The following is a 25,063-nucleotide window of genomic DNA, read 5'->3' as shown; positions in this document are numbered from 1 at the left end:
TCAAACCATGGTGACAGGTGTGTGACAGGAGACATGACTGAAACCCAAATATCCCTTCTCTGGGCCTCTGTGATCTTGACAGTTATTTCCCAGGGCAGAGCAAAACATAGTTCTATTTTCCTTGAGTAGATTCTCAGAAGAAAAATCCTCAGAAACTGTTCCTCCAAAATCATTCCAAGTTTTCCAAATGACTAAATTTAAGAGTTTTTGCTTGCGTGTGTAATTAAATATATCTAAAAGTCTGTCAACTTTTCTGTCCTAAGATTTTCATTATAAAACACATTTCCCTGGGCCATGCTGTTCCACCCCCAACCACCAGTGTCCACATGGCCCTGTCTGCTGTGCAGCAGATCCACCACCCCTAGAGCAACCCCTCCAAGGAGTCCAGGCCAAAACTAACCTCCAGCCCCCAGGACCCTCAGCAACAAAGGGAAGAGCACCACACACACATAGACCGGGAAATCAGCCTTCTCCACAGAACCAAAAAGGATATCCCTTCTGAGGCCGAAATCCGGCAGCTAACGGGAGCCCCACGACATAACCAGGGTTTCCGCTGAGAGGAACTGGCTTTGTATTTTGCTGAAAGACAATGGAGAAATGCCCCCCATAATTTTCATTTTAATAAGGAAATAGGGTGAAAATAAAACACTTCTCACAGTCAAATCTGGGATTTCTAACCAATAAAAGAATTTCTCCCCCTACTCAGACCTATAAATATATCTGCTGAGTGTAGGAGTACATCGTTCTATAAAAGAAGGAGCTCCCGTGGAGGAGAATCTTATTCCAGGAAAGGAAAAAGATACAAGGACTCTGCCTGATTTTGTTACAAACACATGCTACATAAAGCCCTTTGTTTAGTACAAGTGGAAAGATGCTAAGACTTCTCAACAGATCTCTTTTTTTCACTAATAAGTTATGATTTTTTGACTTGCAATTAAATACATGTACAACATTGATCAAACTCACCTGAATGAAATGAATTTCAAACTTCTGCTCGAGTGCGACCACTGCCCGGCTCACCGTCCCCAGAAGGAGAGCGAGGCCAGCCTGGGCTACCTCCCCTGCGTCTGTGTACGTGATGCTGTACTTCGCCTGAAAACAAGAGGGAACTCCACACACACCTGTGCCCGCTGCATTTCGGAAGCTGCATCGGGAACTCAAGATACACAGAGTGGGCAAGTCCTTTCCCATTTCTCTACTCGTGGAAGCTTGTCTCTCCAGTCCCCTCAGCTTTCGGGAGGTAACGCCTCAGCACCACCCCCCGCTGCCAGGGCCATTTGAGCCTCTCTCTACCTAGTTACAGGAATTCCCAGTCAGCAGGTTTGAACAGAACATGATCGATCTCTGCAGGGGAAATCTGTTAAAACAACAGCAACAAGGACACATTCTGGGGCGCCTGGGTGGCTCAGTGGGTTAGGCCTCTGCCTTCTGCTCAGGTCATGATCTCGGGATCCTGGGATCGAGTCCTGCATCGGGTTCTCTGCTCAGCGGGGAGCCTGCTTCTCTCTCTCTAACTGCCTCTCTGCCTACTTGTGATCTGTCAAAGAAATAAATAAAATCTTAAAAAAAAAAAAAGAAAGAAAGAAAACACACCCTGACATATTCTTGAAAGTCCCTAGGTTTGTGGAGAAAAATCACAAGTGACTGTTTCAGAGCCCTTACCTAAAGAAGCATCCTCTAATGGTACAGCGGGCCGGCAAGCAGGAGGGCAAGTCAAGAACCAATACCCCAGGATGAGCCAGAACCTTCTGCGGAGGGCGTCCAGTGACCCCTCAGGACCATGTGGCTTGAGTCTGCCACACACAGACTCATTTGGCTTTCCATGCCAAATCGGGTACCTACCTCGAGAACGACGTTAGTGCAGATTTTAACATCCCCAGCCTCGACAAGAGTCTGGTTCAATTCGACCGTGTCCTCCAGCCGGGTCAGTGTTTTATTCAGAGACTGCACGAGGACGGACTGAACAGTGACAGGGATCTGCGAAGGGAAGGAGAGCCGGCTCGCGGAGCACACTGCCCCGCGGAGATGAATGGGTCCCAGGGACAAGAGCCTGAAGATAAACCTCCGCGAACACACTGCCAACCAGGGAAAAACATGCAACAGCACAACACGCAATCTCTTAACTGTCACTCGCAAAAATGCAGATGTTTACACATGCATGCCCGTACATAGGAATTACTAGAGAATATAACCCGAACTTAAAAAGTGGTTCTCTCCGAAAACCTACGTTCACACAAAAACTCGTACACAAATGATCTCAGCAGCAGTCATACAGCCAGAAACCGAAAACAATGCAAACGTCCATCAACTGATAAATGGAAAAATAAAATATCTTATATCCATATAAAACAATATTATTCATCCATAAAATGGAATAAAGGGCTGATTCATTCCACCACATAGATGAATCTTGAAAACATGCTAAGTGAGAGAAGCCAGACACAAAAGGTCACATATTACGTGAGCCCATTTATAGGAAATGTCTAGAACAGGGAAACTCGTAGAGACAGAAAGATGAGTGGCTGCCCAGGGGCTGAGGGAGAGGAGTGGAGAAGAACAGGACAGCCGGCTAATGAGCACAGGCATTCTTTCTGAGGAGATGAAAATGTTCTGGAAGTAGGTGGTGGTGATGGTTGCACAAGCTTGTGAATGCACAAAAAAACACTGAATTGTACACTTAAAAATGGTGAGTTTTACGGTACATGAATTATAGCTCATTCACACACACTCACAGCTCCGTCACACCGCCCAGCGCACGCGCTCCCCGCCACAGCACAGCGCCTACCAGTCCGCGCAGTCGCTCTGTACATGCACGTGCTCCACAGTCCCAGGACACATGCCCCTAATCCCCACACCCTCCCTGTACACAGGCTTGACCCAATTCATGCACAACCTCTACACACACCCTTACATGTACATACTGGGCCATGGGATCATGGGAAGAGAAAACAGAGACAAATCTTTCAAGCAGAATCAGGAAGTCCTGAATAACCCAATGCTATTAAAGGACATCTTCCATGTGTGGCCACTGGCAGCAGAGTGACAAGCAGCGAGCAATCCTTTATACGGCTCAGCCCTCTAAGGAGTTGGGCCTCTTCATACTGTGTGACAAATCTGACGCCCGCACTAAATGGCAGCACTTCGAAACCACTGTTCAGGAAGGAATCTACCTTGTTATCTAGTCATTTACATTGCTTTCAACTGTGCCCTCAATTGTGTACCAGGCTGTTTATAATCAAAATCACTAAGTATTTAAGCTGTCATTTTATAGATAAATAAATAGTCCTTAGCTGTCTGCTCCCATGACCAAGAAGACCTGTGACTGTCCTTGTAAGTCAAACCTCTAAGAATGTGACATGGTTCAGAGGCAAAGACAAGCTGTCATGTGACAAGGGTGGCCGAAGGGCAACACCAGTCCCCACAACACCGTCTGTGCAACAAGCCCTGCGGATGAGTGTGAGAGCTACGGAGGCAGTCCCTCGCTACGAGGTCGAGAGCTCTTCACCTTATGTCCTCGAAAGACAACCCTGGAGTCCTTTATCTTTATAACCTACTGATCCCTGGTTCCGCAGTAATGCAGGCTTCCGAGAAAATGCACACCCTTCCACACCAGCCTCTGACAGAGCCGTTCCAGTGGTATGTGGGCATGGTTGGCAGAAACCAAAGGGTCCAAGTTAGACAAGCTTTGGAAAGACGGAGGGACGAGTGTAGATGGCAAGAGCTGCCCTGGTCTATCAAGAACCACTGGAATGGTCACAGAATGAAAATGGTAGGGCTACTCTGGTTTCCTGAATGTCCTATTCGGCCGTATCCCATTCCCACACTAACCTGTGGCAAAGGACTAATGGATACTTTTTTTTTTTTTTAAGATTATTTATTTATTTATTTGACAGACAGAGATCACAAGCAGGCAGAGAGAGAGAGAAGAAGGGAAGCAGGCTCCCTGCTGAGCAGAGAGAGCCCGATGCGGGGCTCAATCCAAGGACCCTGGGATCATGACCTGAGCAGAAGGCAGAGGCTTTAACCCACTGAGCCACCCAAGCGCCCCATAACAGATACTTAACAATGAAATTATAGAGCCATAACTTCATCTGTCATGGTTTAATAGATATTCAATAGGTAGATTCAATAGATTCAATAGATATTAACTATTCCAGGCAATCCTAACAGGCTGCATTTAATGAGAAGCCTGGATCCAATATTTATATTCATCACCTAACAAATCTTGGAAGTTGCCTTTTAGAAAAGAACTTCAAGCAAATCTCTGATATCAGTTGACATGTTTGTCCGTTAGAGCTCTGGTATCTGAGTTATAAGCCCCTGTCTGCCACTTCTGGACTGCATGGCTACAGGGTGCACAGAAAGAATATGCTTGAAGCTTGTAACTGGGGGCCTGGCACAAAGTATAGCTCATCCAGGGTCGTGGTTGAGAGTAAGGTCTTTTGGGGATTCCTATTCCAGGTCTGCCACTTCCTCACAGCCTTGAGCAAGCTAATCCCCTGCTCTCTAACTCCTGCGCCAAGGAGGGACAAGAACAGGACCTGCCTCATGGGCTTACTGGACCACTAACAGACTTCAAACATGCACAGGACTTAGAACAGAATATGGCACACAGTACATGCCTTCCCGTAACATCCCATCATACTCACAGTAGGTCTTCCCTGCTTAACTGAATCCATCTCCTAGGCATCCACTCATTGAACACACAACCCACTGAGTGCTCAATACATACTAGGCCCCGCCTCAGCACTACAGATATGTCATGAACAAGGCTGATGAGCTTGCTGCCCCCATAGACAGTTCAAAGTCTGAATGGTAGAATCAAAGCACTTTCTAGAGGCTAGAGGTATTTGAGAGCTAGTCTATTATATGGTTTTCACTCTGTGTTCCTGGGAGCCACAAGGTTCCTCAGAAGGAAAAAAAAAAATAGAAAAAACAAACAAAACAAAACAAAAGATTCCTCAGAAGGACCAAAAAGAAGAGAGAAGTGGAGGCTGGGCAGGTGGAGGGCTCTGGCCCCCACCCCCGCTCCAACCAGGGGCTTTGGATTCAATCCAAGTTACACACTGGGAGAGTTCTGCTTGAGATCACATTTGAAAAAACTTTGTAACTAAAACAAGTTTGAAAAACACCTTCACAGATGAGGAAATCCAGGCCCACACATAGAGGTGTGAAGTCCAAAGTCACAAGACTATTTCCTTCCAAGTGTCTACCTCAGACACGTCTGTATCTCGAGACTTAATGAAATCAGTGACAGCAGGTATCACTGTCCCAACTGCCACCTGGGTGCCAGACGCTGCACAGAGCCTGTCACATGCACTCCCCCACTGGGACATCACGTCAGCCTCGGGGCGGACACTTACCATCTGCTGGACAACTGGGGGGAATGAGGCACATGTCACAGGAGAAAACGATGGCAAAGCTGAATTTTGAACCAAGGCCGGCCAATCCCACAAGCTCTGGGAGACCGTAACAAGGCCAGCGCCCCGGGCCTCCTTGGGGACTGTACTCACAGACCCAAAAATAAGGGGTGTTAGATCCATGTTCCTTTGCTCTGACATATCCACAGAAAGCTCTTGACCACCGGATCACAGCCTGACAGAACCCCTGAGCTGGGGTCCAATAGAACCTACACCCACAACTTGACCCCTGAAGCTACCCCAGGAGTGTTCCACCCCTACACAGGTGTAGACATACACAGGCAAGAGGTTTCCATCTTCTACCAGAGACAGACAGTGTCTTGGGAGCTAGCCAACTCTGGACAAGAGACCAAGACCTCAAGGGAGGCCAGGAAAGCAGAGAAGCCGATCATACCCATTGTCCGTGAACACAGTCCTGCCATTTAAATGTGAAGAAGTGCTAACTGCAAAAACAGGGAATTTGGAAACCTCCCCCTTTTGTAATTACGAAAGGTTGGGCCACTACAGAGCTTCCTCATTTCATTCTTTTGGCAAATGTTCTTACTGGTAGTAAGGTATCCTTGTAACACTAAGTGTATTCATTTCAAAAGGCTTAGAAGTAAGACAACGTATTATAAACTAGCTTACTTTCCATCAAGAAATACTCTTACCTCTGCCTCTGTTCTTAAACCAGGAACCTAAACAAAAAGAAACAACAAATTTTGTTAAGTGTACCATGAAAAGCATTTTTATTGCTTTTTCAGACTTCGGGTTAAAGGGCATAATCACCTTATTAAAGACTTCATAAGGAGGAAAACGGAATTTCCTTAATCAAGACTGACAACCCACGTATTTTCATATCTATGTCATAATCAAAGAGGTAGCTGCATCTTCCTTCTATATTCATTTCCTTCATATTGGAAGCTTCATAGAACACAGCAGCCCCACAGAGCTGGTCTCAGAAGTCTCCCTGCTTCAGCGTAATCATTCGGTACTTTCCACATGGTCACCAGTGACACAGCGCTGTGGGGCAGATGTGGCTCCTAGTCTTCTGGTGACCCTGCTGTGCCCGTCCACACCAAAAGGCCACCATTGCTGGCCCAGGAAATTTCCAGTGCCTCCTAACTGCTCTTCCCACCTACAGCCCGAGCCCCTCAACAGTGAGCTCCTCCCTCCCCAACAGAGCCAAGGACTCCTTCTAAAGGAGTCCTCCCTCATTTCCCATCCCCGCCCCCGCCACTTCTCGTCACCAGACACCCTACAGGGTCAAAGGGAGGGGGCAGAGTAGACATGTTTGGGGAGGCCTGTGCTGAAAGAGTTGTGCCTGCACCCCTGACAGACTACAGCCAGGACCGCCAGGAGAAGGCATATAACTGGAAGAATTCACAGGCCTACGTAGCTGACTTACGAGAAGAGGGGAAGACAGAATGGGAAAGGAGAAGAAAATCTTCAACTCAATCCTGAAGACTGCAGTCCAGATGAATATTGATGTCATGGACCACCCTACTCCCTTCCCGTTCCCTCCAAAATAAGGAAATCAGGTGGTGGAAATTCACAATAATCATATGATTTTTTTTTATCATTGAACAAAATCTTCACCTCTTACAACCCTCCATGGCATGCCCCAAATAAGAGGCCCAGTGGCCTGTCCTATCCCACTAGGCTTCAGTCACTACAACCAGAAAGAAAGGGCCTCTGCACTGCCTTGACCTCCCATTGACCTCTTCTTTGCCAGCAATCCTCTTTCCTGCCTGTTCGTTCCTGCTGACTTGATCTGACAACAGAAAGTGGATTATCTTTTCTGGCCTCACAGGTATCTTCTTGGTGCTAATGTGATCATTTCTGTCACAGACATTAAGATGTTTTTATAATTTCTGAAGTTTTGTGTTATTAAATAAAGTCCTTTTTTTTTTTAGGAGAAAGAATTATTGGTTACCATCAAAATGATTGAAAGCCAAAAACAAAACAATGAACAAAAGCAAAATATGAACTATATAAAAATAAAAACCATTTAAGTGATTATTTCAGTATCTTTGGTATCAGCATACCAAAGAACTAGAGAAGAAAAATTTAAACTTGAGTTGTCAATCATGTACTGCAATTATTCTATACTTGTCATACTTCAAAAGGGTGAAAAGAACAGAAAACAAATCTGACGAGTAAGTTTCACTTCAAAATAATTCTTACCCTCAGAATTTTAGGACTGCTGTAATAAGCCATGCCCAGGGCTTCAATTTCTTCACACTGTTCCAAATTTATTCTTCTGGTGCACTTAACAGCTTGGTTCACCAGAAATGCTAGAAATCATAACATTCCCAAGGGAAAAAAAAATAATGAGAGAATACATTTTTCAACTGTTCAATGGTAACTAAAAAATTGTAATCTAAGTAAAACCATAAAATAAGTTATAACAGAGATATACAACATGTTTAAAAGGGCTTAAAAATTATATTTTTAGGGGTGCCTGGGTGGCTTAGTCATTGAGGATCTGCCTTCAGTTCAGGTCATGATCCCAGGGTTCTGGGATCGAGCCCTGGCCTGGGCTCCCTGCTCACTGGGAGACCTGCTTCTCCGACTCCCACTTTCCCTGCTGTGTTCCCTCTCTTGCTGTCTCTCTCTCTGTCAAATAAATAAATAAAATCTTTTTAAAAAATTATATTTTTAATAGGTAATGCTCTCACACGATTCAGAATTCAAAGGGCACAAAAAGATACTGAAGGACTGTCCCTCTGATGCTTGTCCCCTCCGGCCAACCCCCCAGCCACCACCAGAGACAACTGCTTGTCCCCAGAGACAATCAGCATCAAGTTTATTGTGTATCTTTCTGGAAATATTCTATGCAAATAGAAGTGTGTGTATACATATATTTTTAGTATTTCTTTCCCCTTTTGGTAAAAAACAAATGCTATATATTCTACCCTTTGCTCTTTTTACTGACAATGTATCCTGGAGTTCAGGCTATCTTAGAACATGAAGAGCTTTCTCCTCCTCTTTTTTTTTTAAGGGATAATTAGTATTCTATTATAGATATGTCATAATTTATTCACCAAGTTCCACATTAACAGACACTTAAGTTGTCTTTGCCATCACAAACAATGCTGCAATGTACTATTTTGTAAGCGGGCCAGATTCTGTAGGACCAACTCCTAGAAGCAGAACAATGGGTCAAAGGGCATATTCATTTGCAATTTTGACACATATTGCTAAATTGCTCTTCACAGAGATTGTAACAATTTGCAGTCCTGCCAACAGTGTAGATAAGTGCCTACTCCTCCAGAGCCTTAAATTTCTTAAGCTTTGCCAGGCCATTACATGGAAATGGTACCTCAGTTTGGTTTTAAATTGCACTGTTCCTATTGTGAGCAAGGTTGAGTGTCTTTTCAACAGAATCCATTTCTGTTCCTATACGAAATAATGTTTCATTAAGGCCACATGTCACCATACGCTACTTGGCTAGCTTCTTCGCAGTGGTGCTGCCTTAAGGATTAGAGAGCCACACCTGAGGCCTCCCACTGCCAAGACGGTCACTCCAGAGACTCTGTGAGGCTCCTGAAAGGAGAAGCACGTCCTGTGGGAGGCGGCTGTGTGGGCTGTATCCCTGCTCCACCACTGCTGAGTGAGCCTGAACAAGAGACTGAATGTTTCTCAGGTTCCTCGTCTAAAAAACGAATAGCACGACCTTCAGGGATTACTGCGGCAATCAAATGGGAAAACACATGCAAGCACACAGTAAGTGCTTAATAAATACTAGTTATTGACAAACTTTAGCTCCAGTGGAGAAAGAACTCTCCAAAAACTAGAAGGGTTAAACAACTGAGCAGGCTGGCTTCAGGTAGTGAGTTCCCCATCACTACAAGTGCTCAAGCAGTGACTGTGTGTGGCAGAAAAGATATGGTTGGAAATCTGACCTGCGTAACCTTTGAGGCCTCTTTCAACTCTAAGACTGTTCCAATTTTGAAGCCTGTTTAATTATGACTACTATAAATTTAAGCTTAGAGCAAACTATGTAGAGAGAGAATGAAAAATACCCAGTGTCTTACCTGCAGGGTTATTATCAGTGCACAGAGATGACGTAAGGGGAGAGGGAAATCTCAAGAAGGAATCTGAAGTCTGGAGAGGAGCCCCATACTGCAAAGAGACCAACCAGTAGGCGTTACGGCGCTATGAAAGCCTTCATGCAACACACACCGGACACCTACCTTGTGCCAGGCAGCGTTACGCGCACCAGGAACCAAGTCATAAGCAAAAAACCAGATGCGGTCTTTGCCTACGTGGAGCTTACACCGGCTGCTCCACCCCTTTCTTTCAAGAATATGTGTTTCTGTGTATGTGCATGTTATTTTATTGGCAGGCTTTCTTTTTTTAAGATTTATTTATTTTAGAAAGAGAGCGTGTGTGTGTGTGTGCACGCGTGTGCACACACGCACGTGCAAGGATGCATACGCAAGCAGGGAAGGGGCAGGGGGAGATGGAATCTCAAGCAGACTCCCAGGCAGAGTGCAGAACCCTATATCAGCTCCATCTCACAACCCTGAGATCATGATCTGAGCTGAAATCAAGAGCCTGATGTTTAACCGACTGAGCCACCCAGGCGCCCCTGCAGGCGTTTTTGTTACAGAATTCCTCTAGAAAGGTATATAAGAAATTGACATAGTGTCTGCCTGTGCAGACAGGAACTGGGTGGCCAGGAACAGGGGTGAGAGAGGTGGCTTTTAATTTTTATTTATTTACTTGACAGAGAGAGAGTTCACAAGCAGGGGGAGTTGCAGAAGGAGAGAGGGAGAAGCAGGTCTGCACCGAGCAGAGAGCCCAACATGGGGCTCGACACAAGGACCCTGAGATCATGACCTGAGCTGAAGCCAGATGCCCAACAGACTGAGCAGCCACCCAGGCGCCCCAAGGTAATTACTTTTTACTAGCAGTAATTCTTTAAATAATAACATAGTACACATTAAAATCATAACACTGATGGGCTTTCCTTCCCCAAACCAAACCACATAAAACCTTTCCCCAATATTCAGAACAAAATTTACAGCTATTGTGCATACAACCAATTTTCTTTCTTTCTTTTTTTTTTTTTTAAGATTTTAATTTATTTATTTGACAGACAGAGATCACAAGTAGGCAGAGAGTCAGGCAGAGAGAGAGGAAGGGAAGCAGGCTCCCTGCTGAGCAGAGAGCCCGATGCGGGGCTCGATCCCAGGACCCCGGGATCATGACCTGAGCCGAAGGCAGAGGCTTAACCTACTGAGCCACCCAGGTGCCCCACAACCAATTTTCTTGAATTTAAAAGTAACCAAATGCTTGGGCACCAACAAGGATATGGGGAAACAAATCCTCTCCTTCACTGGACCTGGAAATTTAAACTCCTGTAATCTTTCTAGAAGGCAATCTGACATGGATATTTTAAATTTCCATTCATTTTGACTAAGTTGATCCAGTTATAGGAAGGTATCCTAAGGATTAAATCAAAGACACAAGTATCTATAAGAATGTTCATTCTGGATTATTTATAATAGAAAAACTGGAAACAAATGTCTGTTAATGGGTCAATAATAAAAGCTGATACATACACAGAAGGGATACTTTTTATCATGAATACATGTAGCTTCAACAGTGGCTCTACCAAGTTACTTTCCTATATAGAAGTTTTTCTTATCAGTTAAATGGAACAATGACGTATCCCTTTCAGGGTTGTGTGAATTAAGATCTGGAAAGCTCTGCAAGAAATGTTAACTTTTACACTGATATGAGAAGATGCATAAGATTTATCACTGAATAAAAAAGCAAGATTACAGGGCGCCTGTGTGGCTCAGTTGGTTAAGCAACTGCCTTCAGCTCAGGTCATAAATAAATAAAATCTTTTAAAAAAAGAAAGCATGCTTACAGAACAATATAGATGACTATAAATCTTACTTCTCTACAATACTATAATATATTTTTATAGGTACATTTCAACCAGAATATAAACCAATCTGTAAACAGTGATTTGCAATGTGCATTTTAGTGGACACAGGGGCCTTTCCATCCCAGGTACCTCCATATTTTTAACTTTTAGAACTAGCACATGATGCTTCCGTATTTCTCTTTAAAGATGCTTCCAGGGCCGCCTGGGTGGCTCAGTGGGTTAAGCCTCTGCCTTCAGCTCGGGTCATGATCTCGGGGTCCTGGGATCGAGCCCCGCATCGGGCTCTCTGCTCAGCAGGGAGCCTGCTTCCCTCTCTCTCTCTCTGCCTGCCTCTCTGCCTACTTGTGATCTCTGTCAAATAAATAAACAAAATCTTTAAAAATAAGTAAATAAAGATGCTTCCCAAAAATCTGAAACTTATTCAAAGTTAATATATACAGCATTTACAGGTTTACTAATGAATGTATATAAAATAGCACATATCTTCCTTAAGTCTGCAAAACTAAATAGAGCTTTGAGAAGAGGACCCAGGCACCCAACCAATCCACTCCGTGCCCCTAGCAATATGACTCAAGACCTCTGCTGCGTCTTTTAAGATGGAAAAGTACAAAGATTTCTGCAGAGATAAATGCAGGCTTACTAATGAATAAATAACTTTAACCCCTATGTTAAAACTCAACTACTCATTTTTAATTTTTGTGATCTTTGATTTCTAGGCACGAACATTACGTCTTTACCTCTATAATGTGAATTCTGTCTTGAGGAATTCAAGAATATACTGAAGAATTAACTAACAAGGATGGGGTATTTGCAAGAAGATGAGTGAACTTAATCAAGTTCTTGGCTCACCTTATATTTAGCAGGAGTTAGAGTGTCCGACTGGGTTGAGAAAGAAATCTCTGATTCTGAACTGAAGGAAAAACCATCAGATGTTTTCATCAATTTATCAAAATTATTTTCATCAGGCACTTCTGGATTAATAAAGGATAACGCAGGTTTATCTGTTTTTAGAAAAAGTATTCTAAATCAGCATACAATATGTACATGATATATATAACATAATATTTTGGAGACAGTTTTTAGTCGCATTAGGTTAATGTGTAAAAAACAGCCTCTTTCCATATTTACTTTACCCAGAATTTCTTGAGTCTTATTAAATAAACAGGATCTTCAGACTCAGCCTGCTTCTCTAATCGTGTGTAAGTAACGGTTTCTAAAGCCTTCAGGCAAACAGCACAACAGAAGCCAATAATAACCAATCTTTCTCCAGTCCATGGACTGTGGAGCCTGCTGCATTTACCTCTAAGGCAAAGCTCTCTGCAGATGGCCAAGGGACAAATGATTTTTTTTCTACCCTCACACAGCTACCTCCAAACCAAAGCCCAGGAGAATAATGTGCTGTGTATAGGATATCTTGGGAGAAGGAGGAAATGGGCTGGTATGTTCACTTGCATGGTGTTATGTCACAGAATCTGACAATGACTGAGCAGTCATTACTTTAGATTACAAATCCCAGAACACTGGGTAGCTCTGGGTGGCTCAGCCAGTTAAGTGTCCGACTCTTGATTTCATCTCGGGTCATGATCTCGGGATTGTGAGCTTGAGCTCCGTGTCCATCCTGGGGTGGAACCTGCTTAAGATTCTCTCTCTCTCTCTCCTTCTGCCCCTCCCCCTCTCCCCTCCATTCTCTTCCCTTCTGTCTAAAAAAAATCACAGAGCATTCGCCTAGTTTTAAACTGCAAGGGAACAAATTCAAAATATAAAGATGTTCTGAAAAGATGATGAAGCTTAATTGATAAAACCATAAATACATCTCTGATCTTAGATATCTTGTTAACATTTTAAACTTACATGTACTTTGGATCTAAATACCTATTTGAGCTAAATGCTCAGATAAAAATAAAGATCCTGTTTTCATGCAAATATTCTTAGTAAAAATAAAAGAGAAAAAAGGAAATTGAAACCAAAGCTGAACCTGATTTTCAAACATTAAACCATGAGGAAATTAAAAAAAAATTACACACACATAACCTAAATAAACCTAGATTCCTATACGTGTCTACATATTATAAACATCAGTGAAATAAAGACCACTACAAAGCCACATTAGTTTTAAAGAAAATGCTCATGCCCAAAGGTCTATAAAGTTACTTGCAGCAGCGCCTGGGTGGCTCAGTGGGTTAAAGCCTCTGCCTTCAGCTCAGGTCATGATCCCAGGGTCCTGGGATCGAGCCCCACTTGTAATCTCTGTCTGTCAAATAAAATAAATAAAATCTTAAAAAAAAAAAGAAGTTACTTGCAGTGGCCTGTGAAACAGCCTCAGAAGATGCACCTTAGCCAAACCATAAAATTATTGCTTTAAATCTAACTGAATGAGACATATTTCCATAAAAGCACTTTTAAGATTTTATTTATTTATTTGACAGAGAGATAGAGAGTAAACACAAGTAGGCAGAGAGGCAGGCAGAGAGAGAGAGACAAGCAGGCTTCCTGCTGAGCAGAGAGCCCAACTTGGGGCTCGATCCCAGGACCCTGGGATCATGACCTGAGCAGAAGGCAGATGCTTAACCAACTGAGCCACCCAGGTGCCCCTCCATAAAACAACTTTTTAAAGAAAAAACTTCCAGGGCTTCTCAAAGCATGTCACCATCAAATACTTACAGTTTGTAATATGAACGCAGAAAATAGATGGATTAATCTGGTCAACAAGTTTAAATATCCTTTGAGGTGGATCTGCTGTAAAATTCAATGAATAGATGGCTGCTTTTTGACTACAAAACTGACTATCACCCCTGAAAATTAAAAAAATAATAATATAAAATGTTAAGGCATATGCACACAATCTTAGCTAGATTATTTTAAAACTGTCAGATGCCTGTACCGTACTGTGTTAACAACTCCACGGAAGATATTTATGAAAGCATGATGTTAGAACTGAATCCACTTTTACTTAGTTTTTTGAGTGCTAAAGGGTCTGGCATTTGAAATTTTTTCCTCTAACAGGGAAAATATTAAGACAGGTAGAATAACCTTAAAGGAAACCTTGTCAAGTATGGAATACAGATCAGGGTATAATTTTGATGTAAAGGAATCCTGTAAACTCTGACACAATCAATCACATAAAATTTTGCACAACTTCAGATTGTTTGTTAGTACCCAAAATGGATTCAAAATTCCTTTAGAATAAAGTGGTCTTTAAAGGACTGTGAAAATCAGAAAATATTAAGTCATCTGGAAGTCTGGGGGCTTAGAAGTTAGGGTACAGTCAAGACTTCAACCAATCCCAGACTTAAGAAACTCTAATCAATTTGATACAGATATGGTGTGGAGATAGAGATGCAACAAAAACGATCCCAATTTACCCACTGCTTTAAAGCCTTTTCTCAATATGTATTGCCCCAATATTTCCCATGTCATTGATAAGTTTTTGCAATATTATACGAAATGGCTTCACTGTATACCAACTTACTAAGATACTCCAATTTGTTTTAGCCAAATCTTCTGCTGTCGATTTGGGCTATTTCTAGTTTTCCCAGATTAATATAATACTATAATGTCATCCTTGCACATATATCTTTATGAATGTCTCCAGCTATTTTCTTGGGCTAGGCTCCCTGAAGTAGAATTGCTGGGTCAAAAGCTAGGTGTGTTGTTCAAGGCTTCTGAGACATACAGCCAGATCTCCCTCCAGAAAGGGAAGATGCTCGCTCACCAATACCACAGTAAGAGTGCGTAGGTCCCTATGCTCTTGCCAATAATAGATACTATCCAGTTTCTCCCCCCTGCCAATTTCATGGGCAAAAATCTGTTACCTCATTTTAATTTGAATTTTCTCATTTACTAGGGAGCTTAAACATTTTTCCATATGGTTATTGCTCAGTGGTATCTCTTCTTCAGTATGGTGCTTCTTCATATCTCTTGACCATTTTTTATTAAAATGTTTGTCTTCTCAAAAAAAAAAAAAAAAAAAAAAAAAGGAATATTTTCTCATTGGTCTGTGAGAATCCAGATCTTTAAGAATCTCTTCTGAGGGGCGCCTGGGTGGCTCAGTGGGTTAAGCCGCTGCCTTCGGCTCAGGTCATGATCTCAGGGTCCTGGGATCGAGTCCTGCATCAGGCTCTCTGCTCAGCAGGGAGCCTGCTTCCCTCTCTCTCTCTCTGCCTGCCTCTCTGTCTACTGTGATCTCTCTCTGTCAAATAAATAAATAAAATCTTAAAAAAAAAAGAATCTCTTCTGAGTATCATGAGTTGTAAATATTCTTTTCCTGTTTGTGACCTTTCAATTTTACAGTGCTTTTTGTTATATAGAATCATTCTTTTTTTTTTTTTTTTTACAATTTTATTTATTTATTTGATGGAGAGACAGCAAGAGAGGGAATACAAGCAGGGGGAGTGGGAGAAGGAGAAGCAGGCTTCCCACTGAGGAGGATGCCTAATGCGGGGCTACATCCCAGAACCCTGGGATCATGACCTGAGCCGAAGGCAGACACTTAACGACTGAGCCACCCAGGGGCCCCGAATCATTTTGGTGCATTATCCTTCCCCCATCTGACTGGAATTACACTTATAAATTAAGTTTTTATAAGTTAGTTTACATGTTTACATAATGATTCTTCCTATCCCAGTACATAAACTATTTCTCCATTTAGTCAAATGTTCTTTTTTTTTTTTTAAAGATTTTATTTATTTATTTGACAGAGAGAGAGAGATCACAAATAGGCAGAGAGACAGACAGAGAGAGAGATGAGAAGCAGGCTCCCCGCTGAGCAGAGAGCCCTATGCGGGACTCAATCCCAGGCCCCTGGGATCATGACCTGAGCCGAAGGTAGAGGCTCAACCCACTGAGCCACCCAGGCGCCCCTAGTCAAATGTTCTGTCACTATATTTCAAGTTTTCTTCACATACATTCTGAGTACTTAAGTTTTTTCTCTCTTTTTTTTTTTCTTTAATTTTGTTTATCAGCGAGAGAGCACAAGGTTGGGGGGAGCAGCAGACAGAGGGAGAAGCAGGCTCCCCGCTGAGCAAGTAGCCTAATGTGGGACCCTGGGATCATGACCTGAGCTGAAGGCAGACACTTAACCAACTGAGCTACCCAAGTGTCCCTTAAGTTTTTTTTTCTTATATGACTTTTTTTTTTAAAGATTTTATTTATTTGTTTGACAGAGACCACAAGTAGGCAGAGAGGCAGGCAGAGAGAGAGAGAAGGAAGTAGGCTTCTCACTGAGCAGAGAGTCCGATGCGGGGCTCGATCCCAGAACCCCTGGATCATGACCTGAGCCGAAGGCAGAGGCTTTAACCCACTGAGCCACCTAGGTGCCCCTTATATGGCATTTCTATTGGGTGTTATGAGCAGGATCCATTTCCATTATATTTTTTGATGGTTACTGCTGAAGTATAAAGAAGCTATCATTTTATAAGTGGCCACTTTTCCAACAGCTTTGTACAGTTCTAATGGTATATCAGCCATTACTGTGGACATAAAGAATATTTTTGAAAAAATATAAGTAGTATATATGAGAAAACATCTAGCACTGAAAAATTTACAAGGCCTCTGGGTCTTATAGGATGCGCAGGAGTCAGACAGAGAAGAAATGGCTAATCCTAGGGTAAGAGTGGCATTTGCCAAGGATGGGTAATGTACTGGTGTGGTCTAGAAAATTCTGAATACCAAAGTTAGGCGGCATGGAGGATTCAAGATGGGGTTAGTAGGAAACAGGATCTGAAAGAGTTTGGGAATGGATCTAAATCCAGGCTAAGGAGTCTGTAGGGAATGAGAGCTTCTGAAGGCTTTCAGCAACTGAATGACAAGATGAGGTGTGAGCTTACACTGAGGGAGGAGGAAGGGACAGACACAAGGGCTAGTGTGAAGGACAGAGCAGACTGGAACTCCTTACTCTCCCCCTTCTAGTCTCCCAGAGTGGATCCATTTCAGTTCTGCATATTTCTCTAGTCATGACCTTCAGCATGGCGGGGAGGGTACCTATTCATTCGTATCTTCCTCAGTTCCCTGCCTCCAGGCTTAGTCCCTGTGACCCATCATCCATGCTGCGGGAGAACTGCTTCAGATGGGAATCTAATCCCCTCACTCCCTGCAGCCCTGCAGAATTCAGGACAAAAACCCAATCCCCTCAGCATACACACAAGACCCCTCGGGATCGGCCCGTCACTGTGGCACACTCCTCTCCGCCCCCTTCTCCAGCCACACTGAGCTAACTGCAGTTAAGGCAACAGCCATTCTCCTTCACCCCCAAGACTCCGCCACGTGGCTTCCTGGACCTAGAATGCCTTCCACTGATTCCATGCTGACCAGTTTCCACTCGTCCTCCAGAACCCAGTTCAGACTGTCTTTTCTAGAAAGCGTTAACTAGTCCAATAGCCTAGGTTAGAGCCTACTCCTCTGAGTTATCTCAGTGCCTGCGGCAGAACTGCCAGCCACTCCTTTATCTCTCCACTCAGTGGGCTCCGGGAGGGCAAGGCCGCATCCAGCTCGTCCTACATCCCTGGTGTTCGGGAGAGGTCCGGCATGGTGTGAAAAGAGGCCAGATGTGAGAAGGCGGAGGGGAGGCAGGAGTCAGGGTAGCCCCCAGGTTCAGGGTTAGGTGTCTGAGAGAACAATGGTAGAGAAGTCAAGAGAATACTAGAGGGTGTGTTAGGGGTAGAGGGGAAAAATTCATTCACTGATTCAACTCACTTCTCACGAGGGCCAACTACGTGGCCGGAGTTGTGCTAGGCACTAGTGGCATTAAGGGATAGTATTCTTGCTCTCAAGTGAAGTTTACATCTAGTGAGGAAAACAGATATTAATCCAATAACCTTAACAATAAATTTACAAATCATTAGATGATAGGATTAGCTGTTAACTGTTTACCAGATGTAAACCTACATAATGAAGATAATCAATTAGTTGGGATTATCAATTTTTATTTCATTATTTCTACACTTCTTATTTAGGAGAAAGTCATAAGCAAAACTAACTCAAAAAAATTCTGAGGTCCTTTCCTGAGGGCACTATGGATTCAGCTCTAACTTCTATACCAGGGGTCCACAAACCATCCCTAGTGTTATAAATGATGTTTTACTGAAACATCGTCATGCCCATTCATTTACATGGCGGCTTTTGCTCATCAGTGGTAGAGGTGAGGAAGTTGCAACAGAGACCACTGACCTCTGAAGCTTAAAATATTTACAATGTGCCCTTTTACAGAAAAAGCTTGCTAACCCACAACTAAATAGTCTATATCTAAAATTCAGTATTACCTAATGAAAGAAAAAATGTCATCTAAATTAATAGAGCCAAAATCTCACTCTCGGGCTTTTGATACTTACTAAGGCAGAAAAGCAGAATGATTTCTAACAAAGTCTGAACCGTGCTGCAGTCCAGATACCCAGAAAAATAAACTGACCACAACAACATACCATTCTCCAAACATTTTTAGAACATTAGAAGCAGACTCAGTTTCCCAATGGTCAGTAATATACTTTCTCATGAGGGGCACCTACCTGGGTGGCTTAGTTGGTTAAGTGTCTAATGACTCTTGATTTAGGCTCAGGTCATGATCTCATGGGTTGTCAGATGGAGCCACAGGGCTGCCATGGAGTCTGCTTGAGATTCTTTCTCCCTCTGCCTCTGCTCCCGCTTGTGCCATGTGTGTACTCTCTCTCAACCTGATTAAAATCTTCTATTTCGGGGTGTCTGGGTGGCTCAGTGGGTTAAAGCCTCTGCCTTCGGCTCAGGGCCTGATCCCAGGGTCCTGGGATCGAGCCCCACATCCCTTCCTCTCTCTGCCTGCCTCTCTGCCTGCCTCTCTGCCTATCTGTGATGTCTGCCAGTCAAATAAATAAATAAAATCTTTTTTTAAAAAAATCTTATATTTTGGGGGCCGCCTGGGTGGCTCAGTGGATTAAGCCTCTGCCTTTGGCTCAGGTCATGATATCAGGGTCCTGGGATCGAGCCCCGCATCAGGCTCTGAACAGAGAGCCTGCTTCCCTGCGCTCTCTCTCTGCCTGCCTCTCTGCTACTTGTGAGCTCTGTCAAATAAATAAAGTGTTTAATTTAAAAAAATGTTATATTTTTTAGTTTTATTTTTTTAAGATTTTATTTATTTATTTGACAGAGACAGCGAGAGAAGGAACACAAGCAAGGGGAATGGGAGAAGCAGGCTCCCCGTTGAGCAGGTAGCCTGATGTGGTGCTCGATCCCAGGACCCTGGGATCATGACCTGAGCTGAAGACAGATACCTAATGACTGAGCCACCCAGGCGCCCAATTAAAATCTTTTTTTAAAAAAAGACAGTTTTTTAATGGGAAAAACACATTGTATTTCCAAAAGCATTCAATCTATCAAGTATCAATTGCTACAAGACTAAATTTAACTATCTCTGAATAATAATTGGTCCCATCCTGAATAAATTAACCTCTTTTAAGTGCTGTATTTGTCAAAGACCTTTGAAGTCTGAATTACAAGAAACAAATCATTCAGAGGAGATTGTTTCTTTACCTTGTAATTGACTGGGAATATCTTCCATTGTTCTCCTATACAATGTGAATTGTGACAATTCCTGGTAGATTTACGTATCAGAAAAGTACAAACAAAGCTTTCCCATCTAATTTTTTGTTACAAGTACTATGTCCACAACAAAAGCTGTAAATTCAACTGCACTTTCCACCCTAGGCCACTTACGTGACACAAATTCACTTATAAAGCTGTACGCGTTATCTGTTTACAAATCAGAGTGAAATGTAATTCAATCTCTGAATACAAAGATTTCCTTATACTCTTAAGGAAGTAGGCTCTGTCTTTTGCCTGCCCTATCATCCCGCAGGATGCAAATAAGGGAGAGATACTCTTCTGCAGAATGGTCTGGATAGCATGGCTTCCTAATGATGCAAAATTCAAGAAAACCAAATTTGGGTGTTTCCACCTAGAATATTTTTCACTTTCTGTCCCCAGATTTTATAATCTTGGACCAATGTCATCAAAACTGCATGGGAAACCAACTTACGTGACAACTGGAACTGAACAGGCAGAAAAGACACTGACATCCGTGGAGCTGCAATCAGGATCACAGCAGCAGTTGACGTCACACTGAGCGGGAGTCAGGTCACAGACACACAGAGCAGCAACTACAGAAACAAAAGAGGTGGGCCGCAGAACTTCGCCACCAGCGGGGAGTGACTGCCCCCTGCCACTGCGAAGTGTTGAAAGTCCATTTCATACAAAAGGTCCGTTTTATGTTTCCTATTGTACTTTGGGGGCGATCTGTGAATTGAAAATTAGTCAGTTTGAATGCTTCTCAATCTGAGGTTTCCCCCAAGTAGCCAGCTAATCATCTGACTCACTTGGAAAATGCTGTTTGTGCTCCACCTACAAAGACTCTGATTTGGTAAGCTGACTATGAAACCTAGGCATTTGTGTTTTTCAAAAATTATCCAGGTAATGCTGATAATTAAAACAGGTTTAAGAACTAGCATGCTAAATCACTTCTCTGCCCTTCAGAACCACCAGCTGGTCAGCTAGGAAACCCAGACATGTTTTTCAAAAACTTTCCAGATGATGCAGATAATTTAAGAACCAGCATGCTAAACCACTTGCTGGACCATAAGTACCACTGGTGTAATAGTACAGATTCCCCTGCCCCTTCTCTGGAGATTCTGATTCAGAGGAGGAGCCCAAAGAAGGCCACCAAGAATCAGGGTTCTCAAACTTCTCTCTCTCTCCAGACGTCACCTGTGATTTTGAAGCCGAGCCTGCAATAACAAACTATTGATCAAGAATCAAGCTGATTCGGGTGCTTTGTACTTGGGGTTCTGGAAATATCTTTGGTAATTTGTTTTTAAGATTTTATTTGAGAGAGAGAGAGAACATAAGCGAGGTGAGGGGCAGAGGGAGAAGTAGACTCCCCGTTAAGCAGGGAGCCCGATGTGAGGCTTGATCCTGGGACTCCAGGACCATGACCTGAGCCAAAGGCAGACACTTAACCAACTGAGCCACCGAGGCGCTCCTGTCTTTGGTAATTTAAACAATAAAGCATGACAGGGATAGAAATCTCCCCACTTCACAACATTTTTCCTTTTTGAGAGAGCACATGAGAAGGAGTGGGGAGAAAGGGACTCAGGGTGAGAGAGAATCCACAGCCACTGAGAAGCCCCCATGAAAGGCTCAATCTCACAACCCCGAGATCATGACCTGACCCCAAACCTAGACCTGGAAGCTTACCAGACTAAGCCACCCAGGCACCCCCACAACATTTTTAATAATAATGACTCTCTAGATTTTTTAATTCCCTATTTTATTCTGTCAAACAGGGAAGAAAAACACCTGTTTAAAGATGGCAGAGCATAAGAATGAAAAACACGGAAATCACGGTAGTAATTATTGCTGGGAAGGGGAGAATAAGATCGCGCCTGTCTTACCTGTAGGATTTCATTGTTTCAAAAAAATCTCATTCAAAACAAACCAGGATCTCAAGGAAATGGCGGTAGAGAGTCCACACAACATTTTGACTTGCATGTATGAACTATTTCACAACAAAAATGAGCTTTAGAGAAATATAGCTCAAAAAGGGTAAAATAACATACACTGGAAAGAAGTGTATGACTAAGAAGAGGAAGGTTTTGCCAATAAATACACAATCCTTTCTTAATCTGAGACACAGAAGTCTTCTGTAAGTTTATATACTCCCCACTCCAGCCAAGCACTCTTCCATGTGCTAAGTAAAATGAAAATGCAATTCATGCATGCTAATATAAAATATAGTGTTTAGGCTCCCTGCCTTATGTGTTTAAAATTACAATCTTGATTTTCCAGAACTCAAAGCCCTTTTAAGTAGCTCTAAGACTAGTAAGGACAGAGCAATAGTTTTTAATAACTCCACTGGGAGGGGGGAAGGTCTCTATCCAGGATGTGAGTGTCCTTAATCAGCTAACAAGTATCAGCTGAGCACTCCCAAGGTCTGAGCAGCTCTTAGCTGCTCTTCTACACCTCTTAACATCCACATGCCTGGCTCTAGAGCAAGATACTAAGGAACAGAGCTCAGATCAAGATGAAAGTTATCACTTTTCTCTTCCACCTGTGATCTACCCCACACATGGTGTCCAGTTTTCACTCACAGTCAGCCCCTGCTCCTGTCAGTGGTGTTACCTAAATATACCTGAAAAATGGGGATGACACACATCACAGGGGATTAAATGAGATACATTACAGACAAAAGGCTTAGCACAGAGCCTGCTACACTGTAAGCAGTAAGCAGTGAATAAATGCCAGCTGTCATCTATTATTACTTTCCAGGTCTAAAGCTGGGCCCTTTAAGAAGGCAGAAGTGCAAATTCATCCCCCCCCATGCTGGAAAATAGCCCTGAACACATGCCCTAATAATGATGGTTCAAGAATAGCTTCATTCTGGGGAGAAATCACATAAACAGATGGAATACTTAGATGGATAAAAGAAAACCCAGTCCAAAAACCGTAGAGAATTTTGGATATCGAACACTATGCTGCAGTCTGTCCCCATCTATCACTTATTTACCGTCCCTGACTTATTTGGTAAATCAACAGTTTTGATATAAAAGCTTTATTTAAAAAAAAAAAAAAGCTTTAGGGGCGCCTGGGTGGCTCAGTGGGTTAAAGCCTCTGCCTTGCGCTAGGATCATGATCTTAGGGTCCTGGGATCAAGCCCCGAATCGGGCTCTCTGCAGCAGGGAGCCTGCTCCCCCCTCTGCCTCTCCGCCTCTCTTCCCTCTCGGGATCTCTGTCAAATAAATAAATAAAATCTTTTTAAATATATATAAATAAATAAATAAATTTTAAAAAGCTTTAGTATATACTGAAACAGAAAATGTACTTTCTGTACTTTTCCTTACTCATTTTTTTAAAAGATTTTATTTATTTATTTGACAGAGATCACAAGTAGGCAGAAAAGTTGGCAGAGAGAGGGAAGAAAGCAGACTTACTGCTGAGCAGAGCCCGATGGGGGGCTTGATCCCAGGACTCTGGGATCATGACCTGAGCCAAAGGCAGAGCTTTAACCCACTGAGCCAACCAGGAGTCCCTCCTTACTCATTTATACTTTTATTTATACATATATACTTATTCCTTACTAACTTACAAAGGAGGCCTTTTGGAGAAATGATGATTCAAGAACTAAAGCCCGAGAGTACAAGGAATCACCCAAGGATGAGTTTTCTATGTACTAATACTGAGCCTTACTTATCTTTTTCTCATATGAAGGGAGAAAAAGAAAAGATATATATATACTGCACACTTACTGGAGTTACAGAGGACTTAAAGGGTTGTTGTGGTGTTTTGTTTTTGTTTTTGTTTTTTGTTTTTGAGATCACAAACCCCTTTGAGAAACTTGCTCACTGCTAAGAACCCTCACCCAGAAAAATGCATATTCACAAAACTGCACTCCGAACATCTCAAGGTCACAGCCATCCCCTTAAGTCACCCACATCAAATCAGATTATAAAATATTCACTAATGTCTAACTCCAGAATTAGATCACTTTCTGAGTAATATGTTAATTATCCTTAATGATGAATCCTAAGTAGTGGACATAAACCCTCACCCCCTAGCTTCCCACCTCTAACTCAACACAGGAATTCCGGGGTTTCATATTTCAAGTCCTCAGACAGGGGCGTAGTCACATTTAGTAAACTAGACTTCTGGCGTTTCTTTTTGATAAATGAAAAGTTCAACACATCCTATGCATTCAGTTTCCACAACTGCCCAGAAACTTCGGATTTACGTAATTTCATCTCTGCTGCTAAGGTGCAACGACTCGTTCCTTATTACCTTTAGCGTTAATGTTGTCCAGGACAACTGCAAGTACTTTCAAAGAGTTTATTTATTTGACAGAGAGAAATCACAAGTAGATGGAGAGGCAGGCAGAGAGAGAGAGAGGGAAGCAGGCTCTCCACTGAGCAGAGAGCCCGATGCGGGACTCGATCCCAGGACTCTGAGATCATGACCTGAGCCGAAGGCAGCGGCTTAACCCACTGAGCCACCCAGGCGCCCAGGATTCAAAGAGTTTAGACGGTCCCACTTACGCTCCCAAGTCTCGGTTTTCTCTTCCGAGGAGGACAGTGAGGTCTACCCTACGGGTTCCTAAGACAATTAACGCCTATGAAATACTCGGCAATGCCTGTACGCAGTAAGTGTTCAATAAACGTTCACTATCATTAGGACAGCCTCATCCGGGCTACCCGCTCCAGGTTGGATCACTCTAGATCCCCAGGAACTACCACTTCGTACCCACCGTCCGTGACCGGGGTGGGCCTGGGGCCAGAGGTGGGGACGGGGGCCTTGGGAGTTCCAAAGGGCCTCGGAGACAAGGCGGGTCGGGGAGTCGTCCGGGCTGCCTCCGTAGAGTTGAGGCCCTCCGTCGGCACAGGTGGAGTAGCCCTGGTCTGGGCGCTCACCGAGGCCCAGCAATCCAGAAGCAGAAGCAGGAGCGGCCGAACGCCCAGCGGCCCCATGGCCAGGCTGAAGGCCGCGCCAACCGCGGCGGGGACCGCGCGTTGCCTGGCAACCGTGGCTGCTCGGCGCGGAGCATTACGGGAAGGGTCCCGCGAGGCCGCGCGAGACCGCGGGGGCGGAGGGCGGGGCCTGGACAATGCCTGCCACGGAGGGGCGGGGACGGGGACGGAAAGAGGGCGGGGCCAGGAAAACGCACGGAGGCGGGGTGGTGTGAGGCTGGGGGGGGGGACCAGGACTTGAGAATGCCAGCGGTGGTTTCCAAGCGGACAGCGGCTCTTGT

At 43.5% G+C, this 25,063-nt stretch overlaps 1 protein-coding gene across 5 annotated transcripts in view; it reads right to left on the bottom strand.

Moving 5' to 3' along the window:
• TCTN1 (tectonic family member 1) overlaps positions 1 to 24,859 on the bottom strand; it is a 30,019-nt gene extending 5,160 nt beyond the window's left edge. The window contains exons 1-10 of one of the 5 annotated variants that reach the window (XM_045073723.1): positions 24,563 to 24,859; positions 20,309 to 20,429; positions 13,969 to 14,099; positions 12,157 to 12,308; positions 9,440 to 9,527; positions 7,587 to 7,696; positions 6,071 to 6,097; positions 1,843 to 1,977; positions 967 to 1,092; positions 494 to 579 (exon numbers count right to left, since the gene is read on the bottom strand). In XM_045073723.1, the coding sequence (XP_044929658.1) occupies positions 494 to 579; positions 967 to 1,092; positions 1,843 to 1,977; positions 6,071 to 6,097; positions 7,587 to 7,696; positions 9,440 to 9,527; positions 12,157 to 12,308; positions 13,969 to 14,099; positions 20,309 to 20,429; positions 24,563 to 24,782 (1,196 nt within the window). In that variant the 5' untranslated portion in view covers positions 24,783 to 24,859. Of the gene's footprint in view, positions 1 to 493; positions 580 to 966; positions 1,093 to 1,842; positions 1,978 to 6,070; positions 6,098 to 7,586; positions 7,697 to 9,439; positions 9,528 to 12,156; positions 12,309 to 13,968; positions 14,100 to 20,308; positions 20,430 to 24,558 lie in introns of all 5 variants that reach the window. The other 4 variants (XM_045073722.1, XM_013056530.2, XM_013056532.1 and 1 more) reach the window with 4 other exon arrangements.
• Between the last annotated feature and the right edge of the window lie 204 nt (positions 24,860 to 25,063).

Source organism: Mustela putorius, unplaced genomic scaffold (genome assembly GCF_011764305.1).
Source record: "Mustela putorius furo isolate JIRA1106 unplaced genomic scaffold, ASM1176430v1.1 tig00537248_pilon_pilon_pilon, whole genome shotgun sequence".
Lineage (NCBI taxonomy): Eukaryota > Metazoa > Chordata > Mammalia > Carnivora > Mustelidae > Mustela > Mustela putorius.
This window is presented reverse-complemented; position numbering and strand designations above follow the sequence as displayed.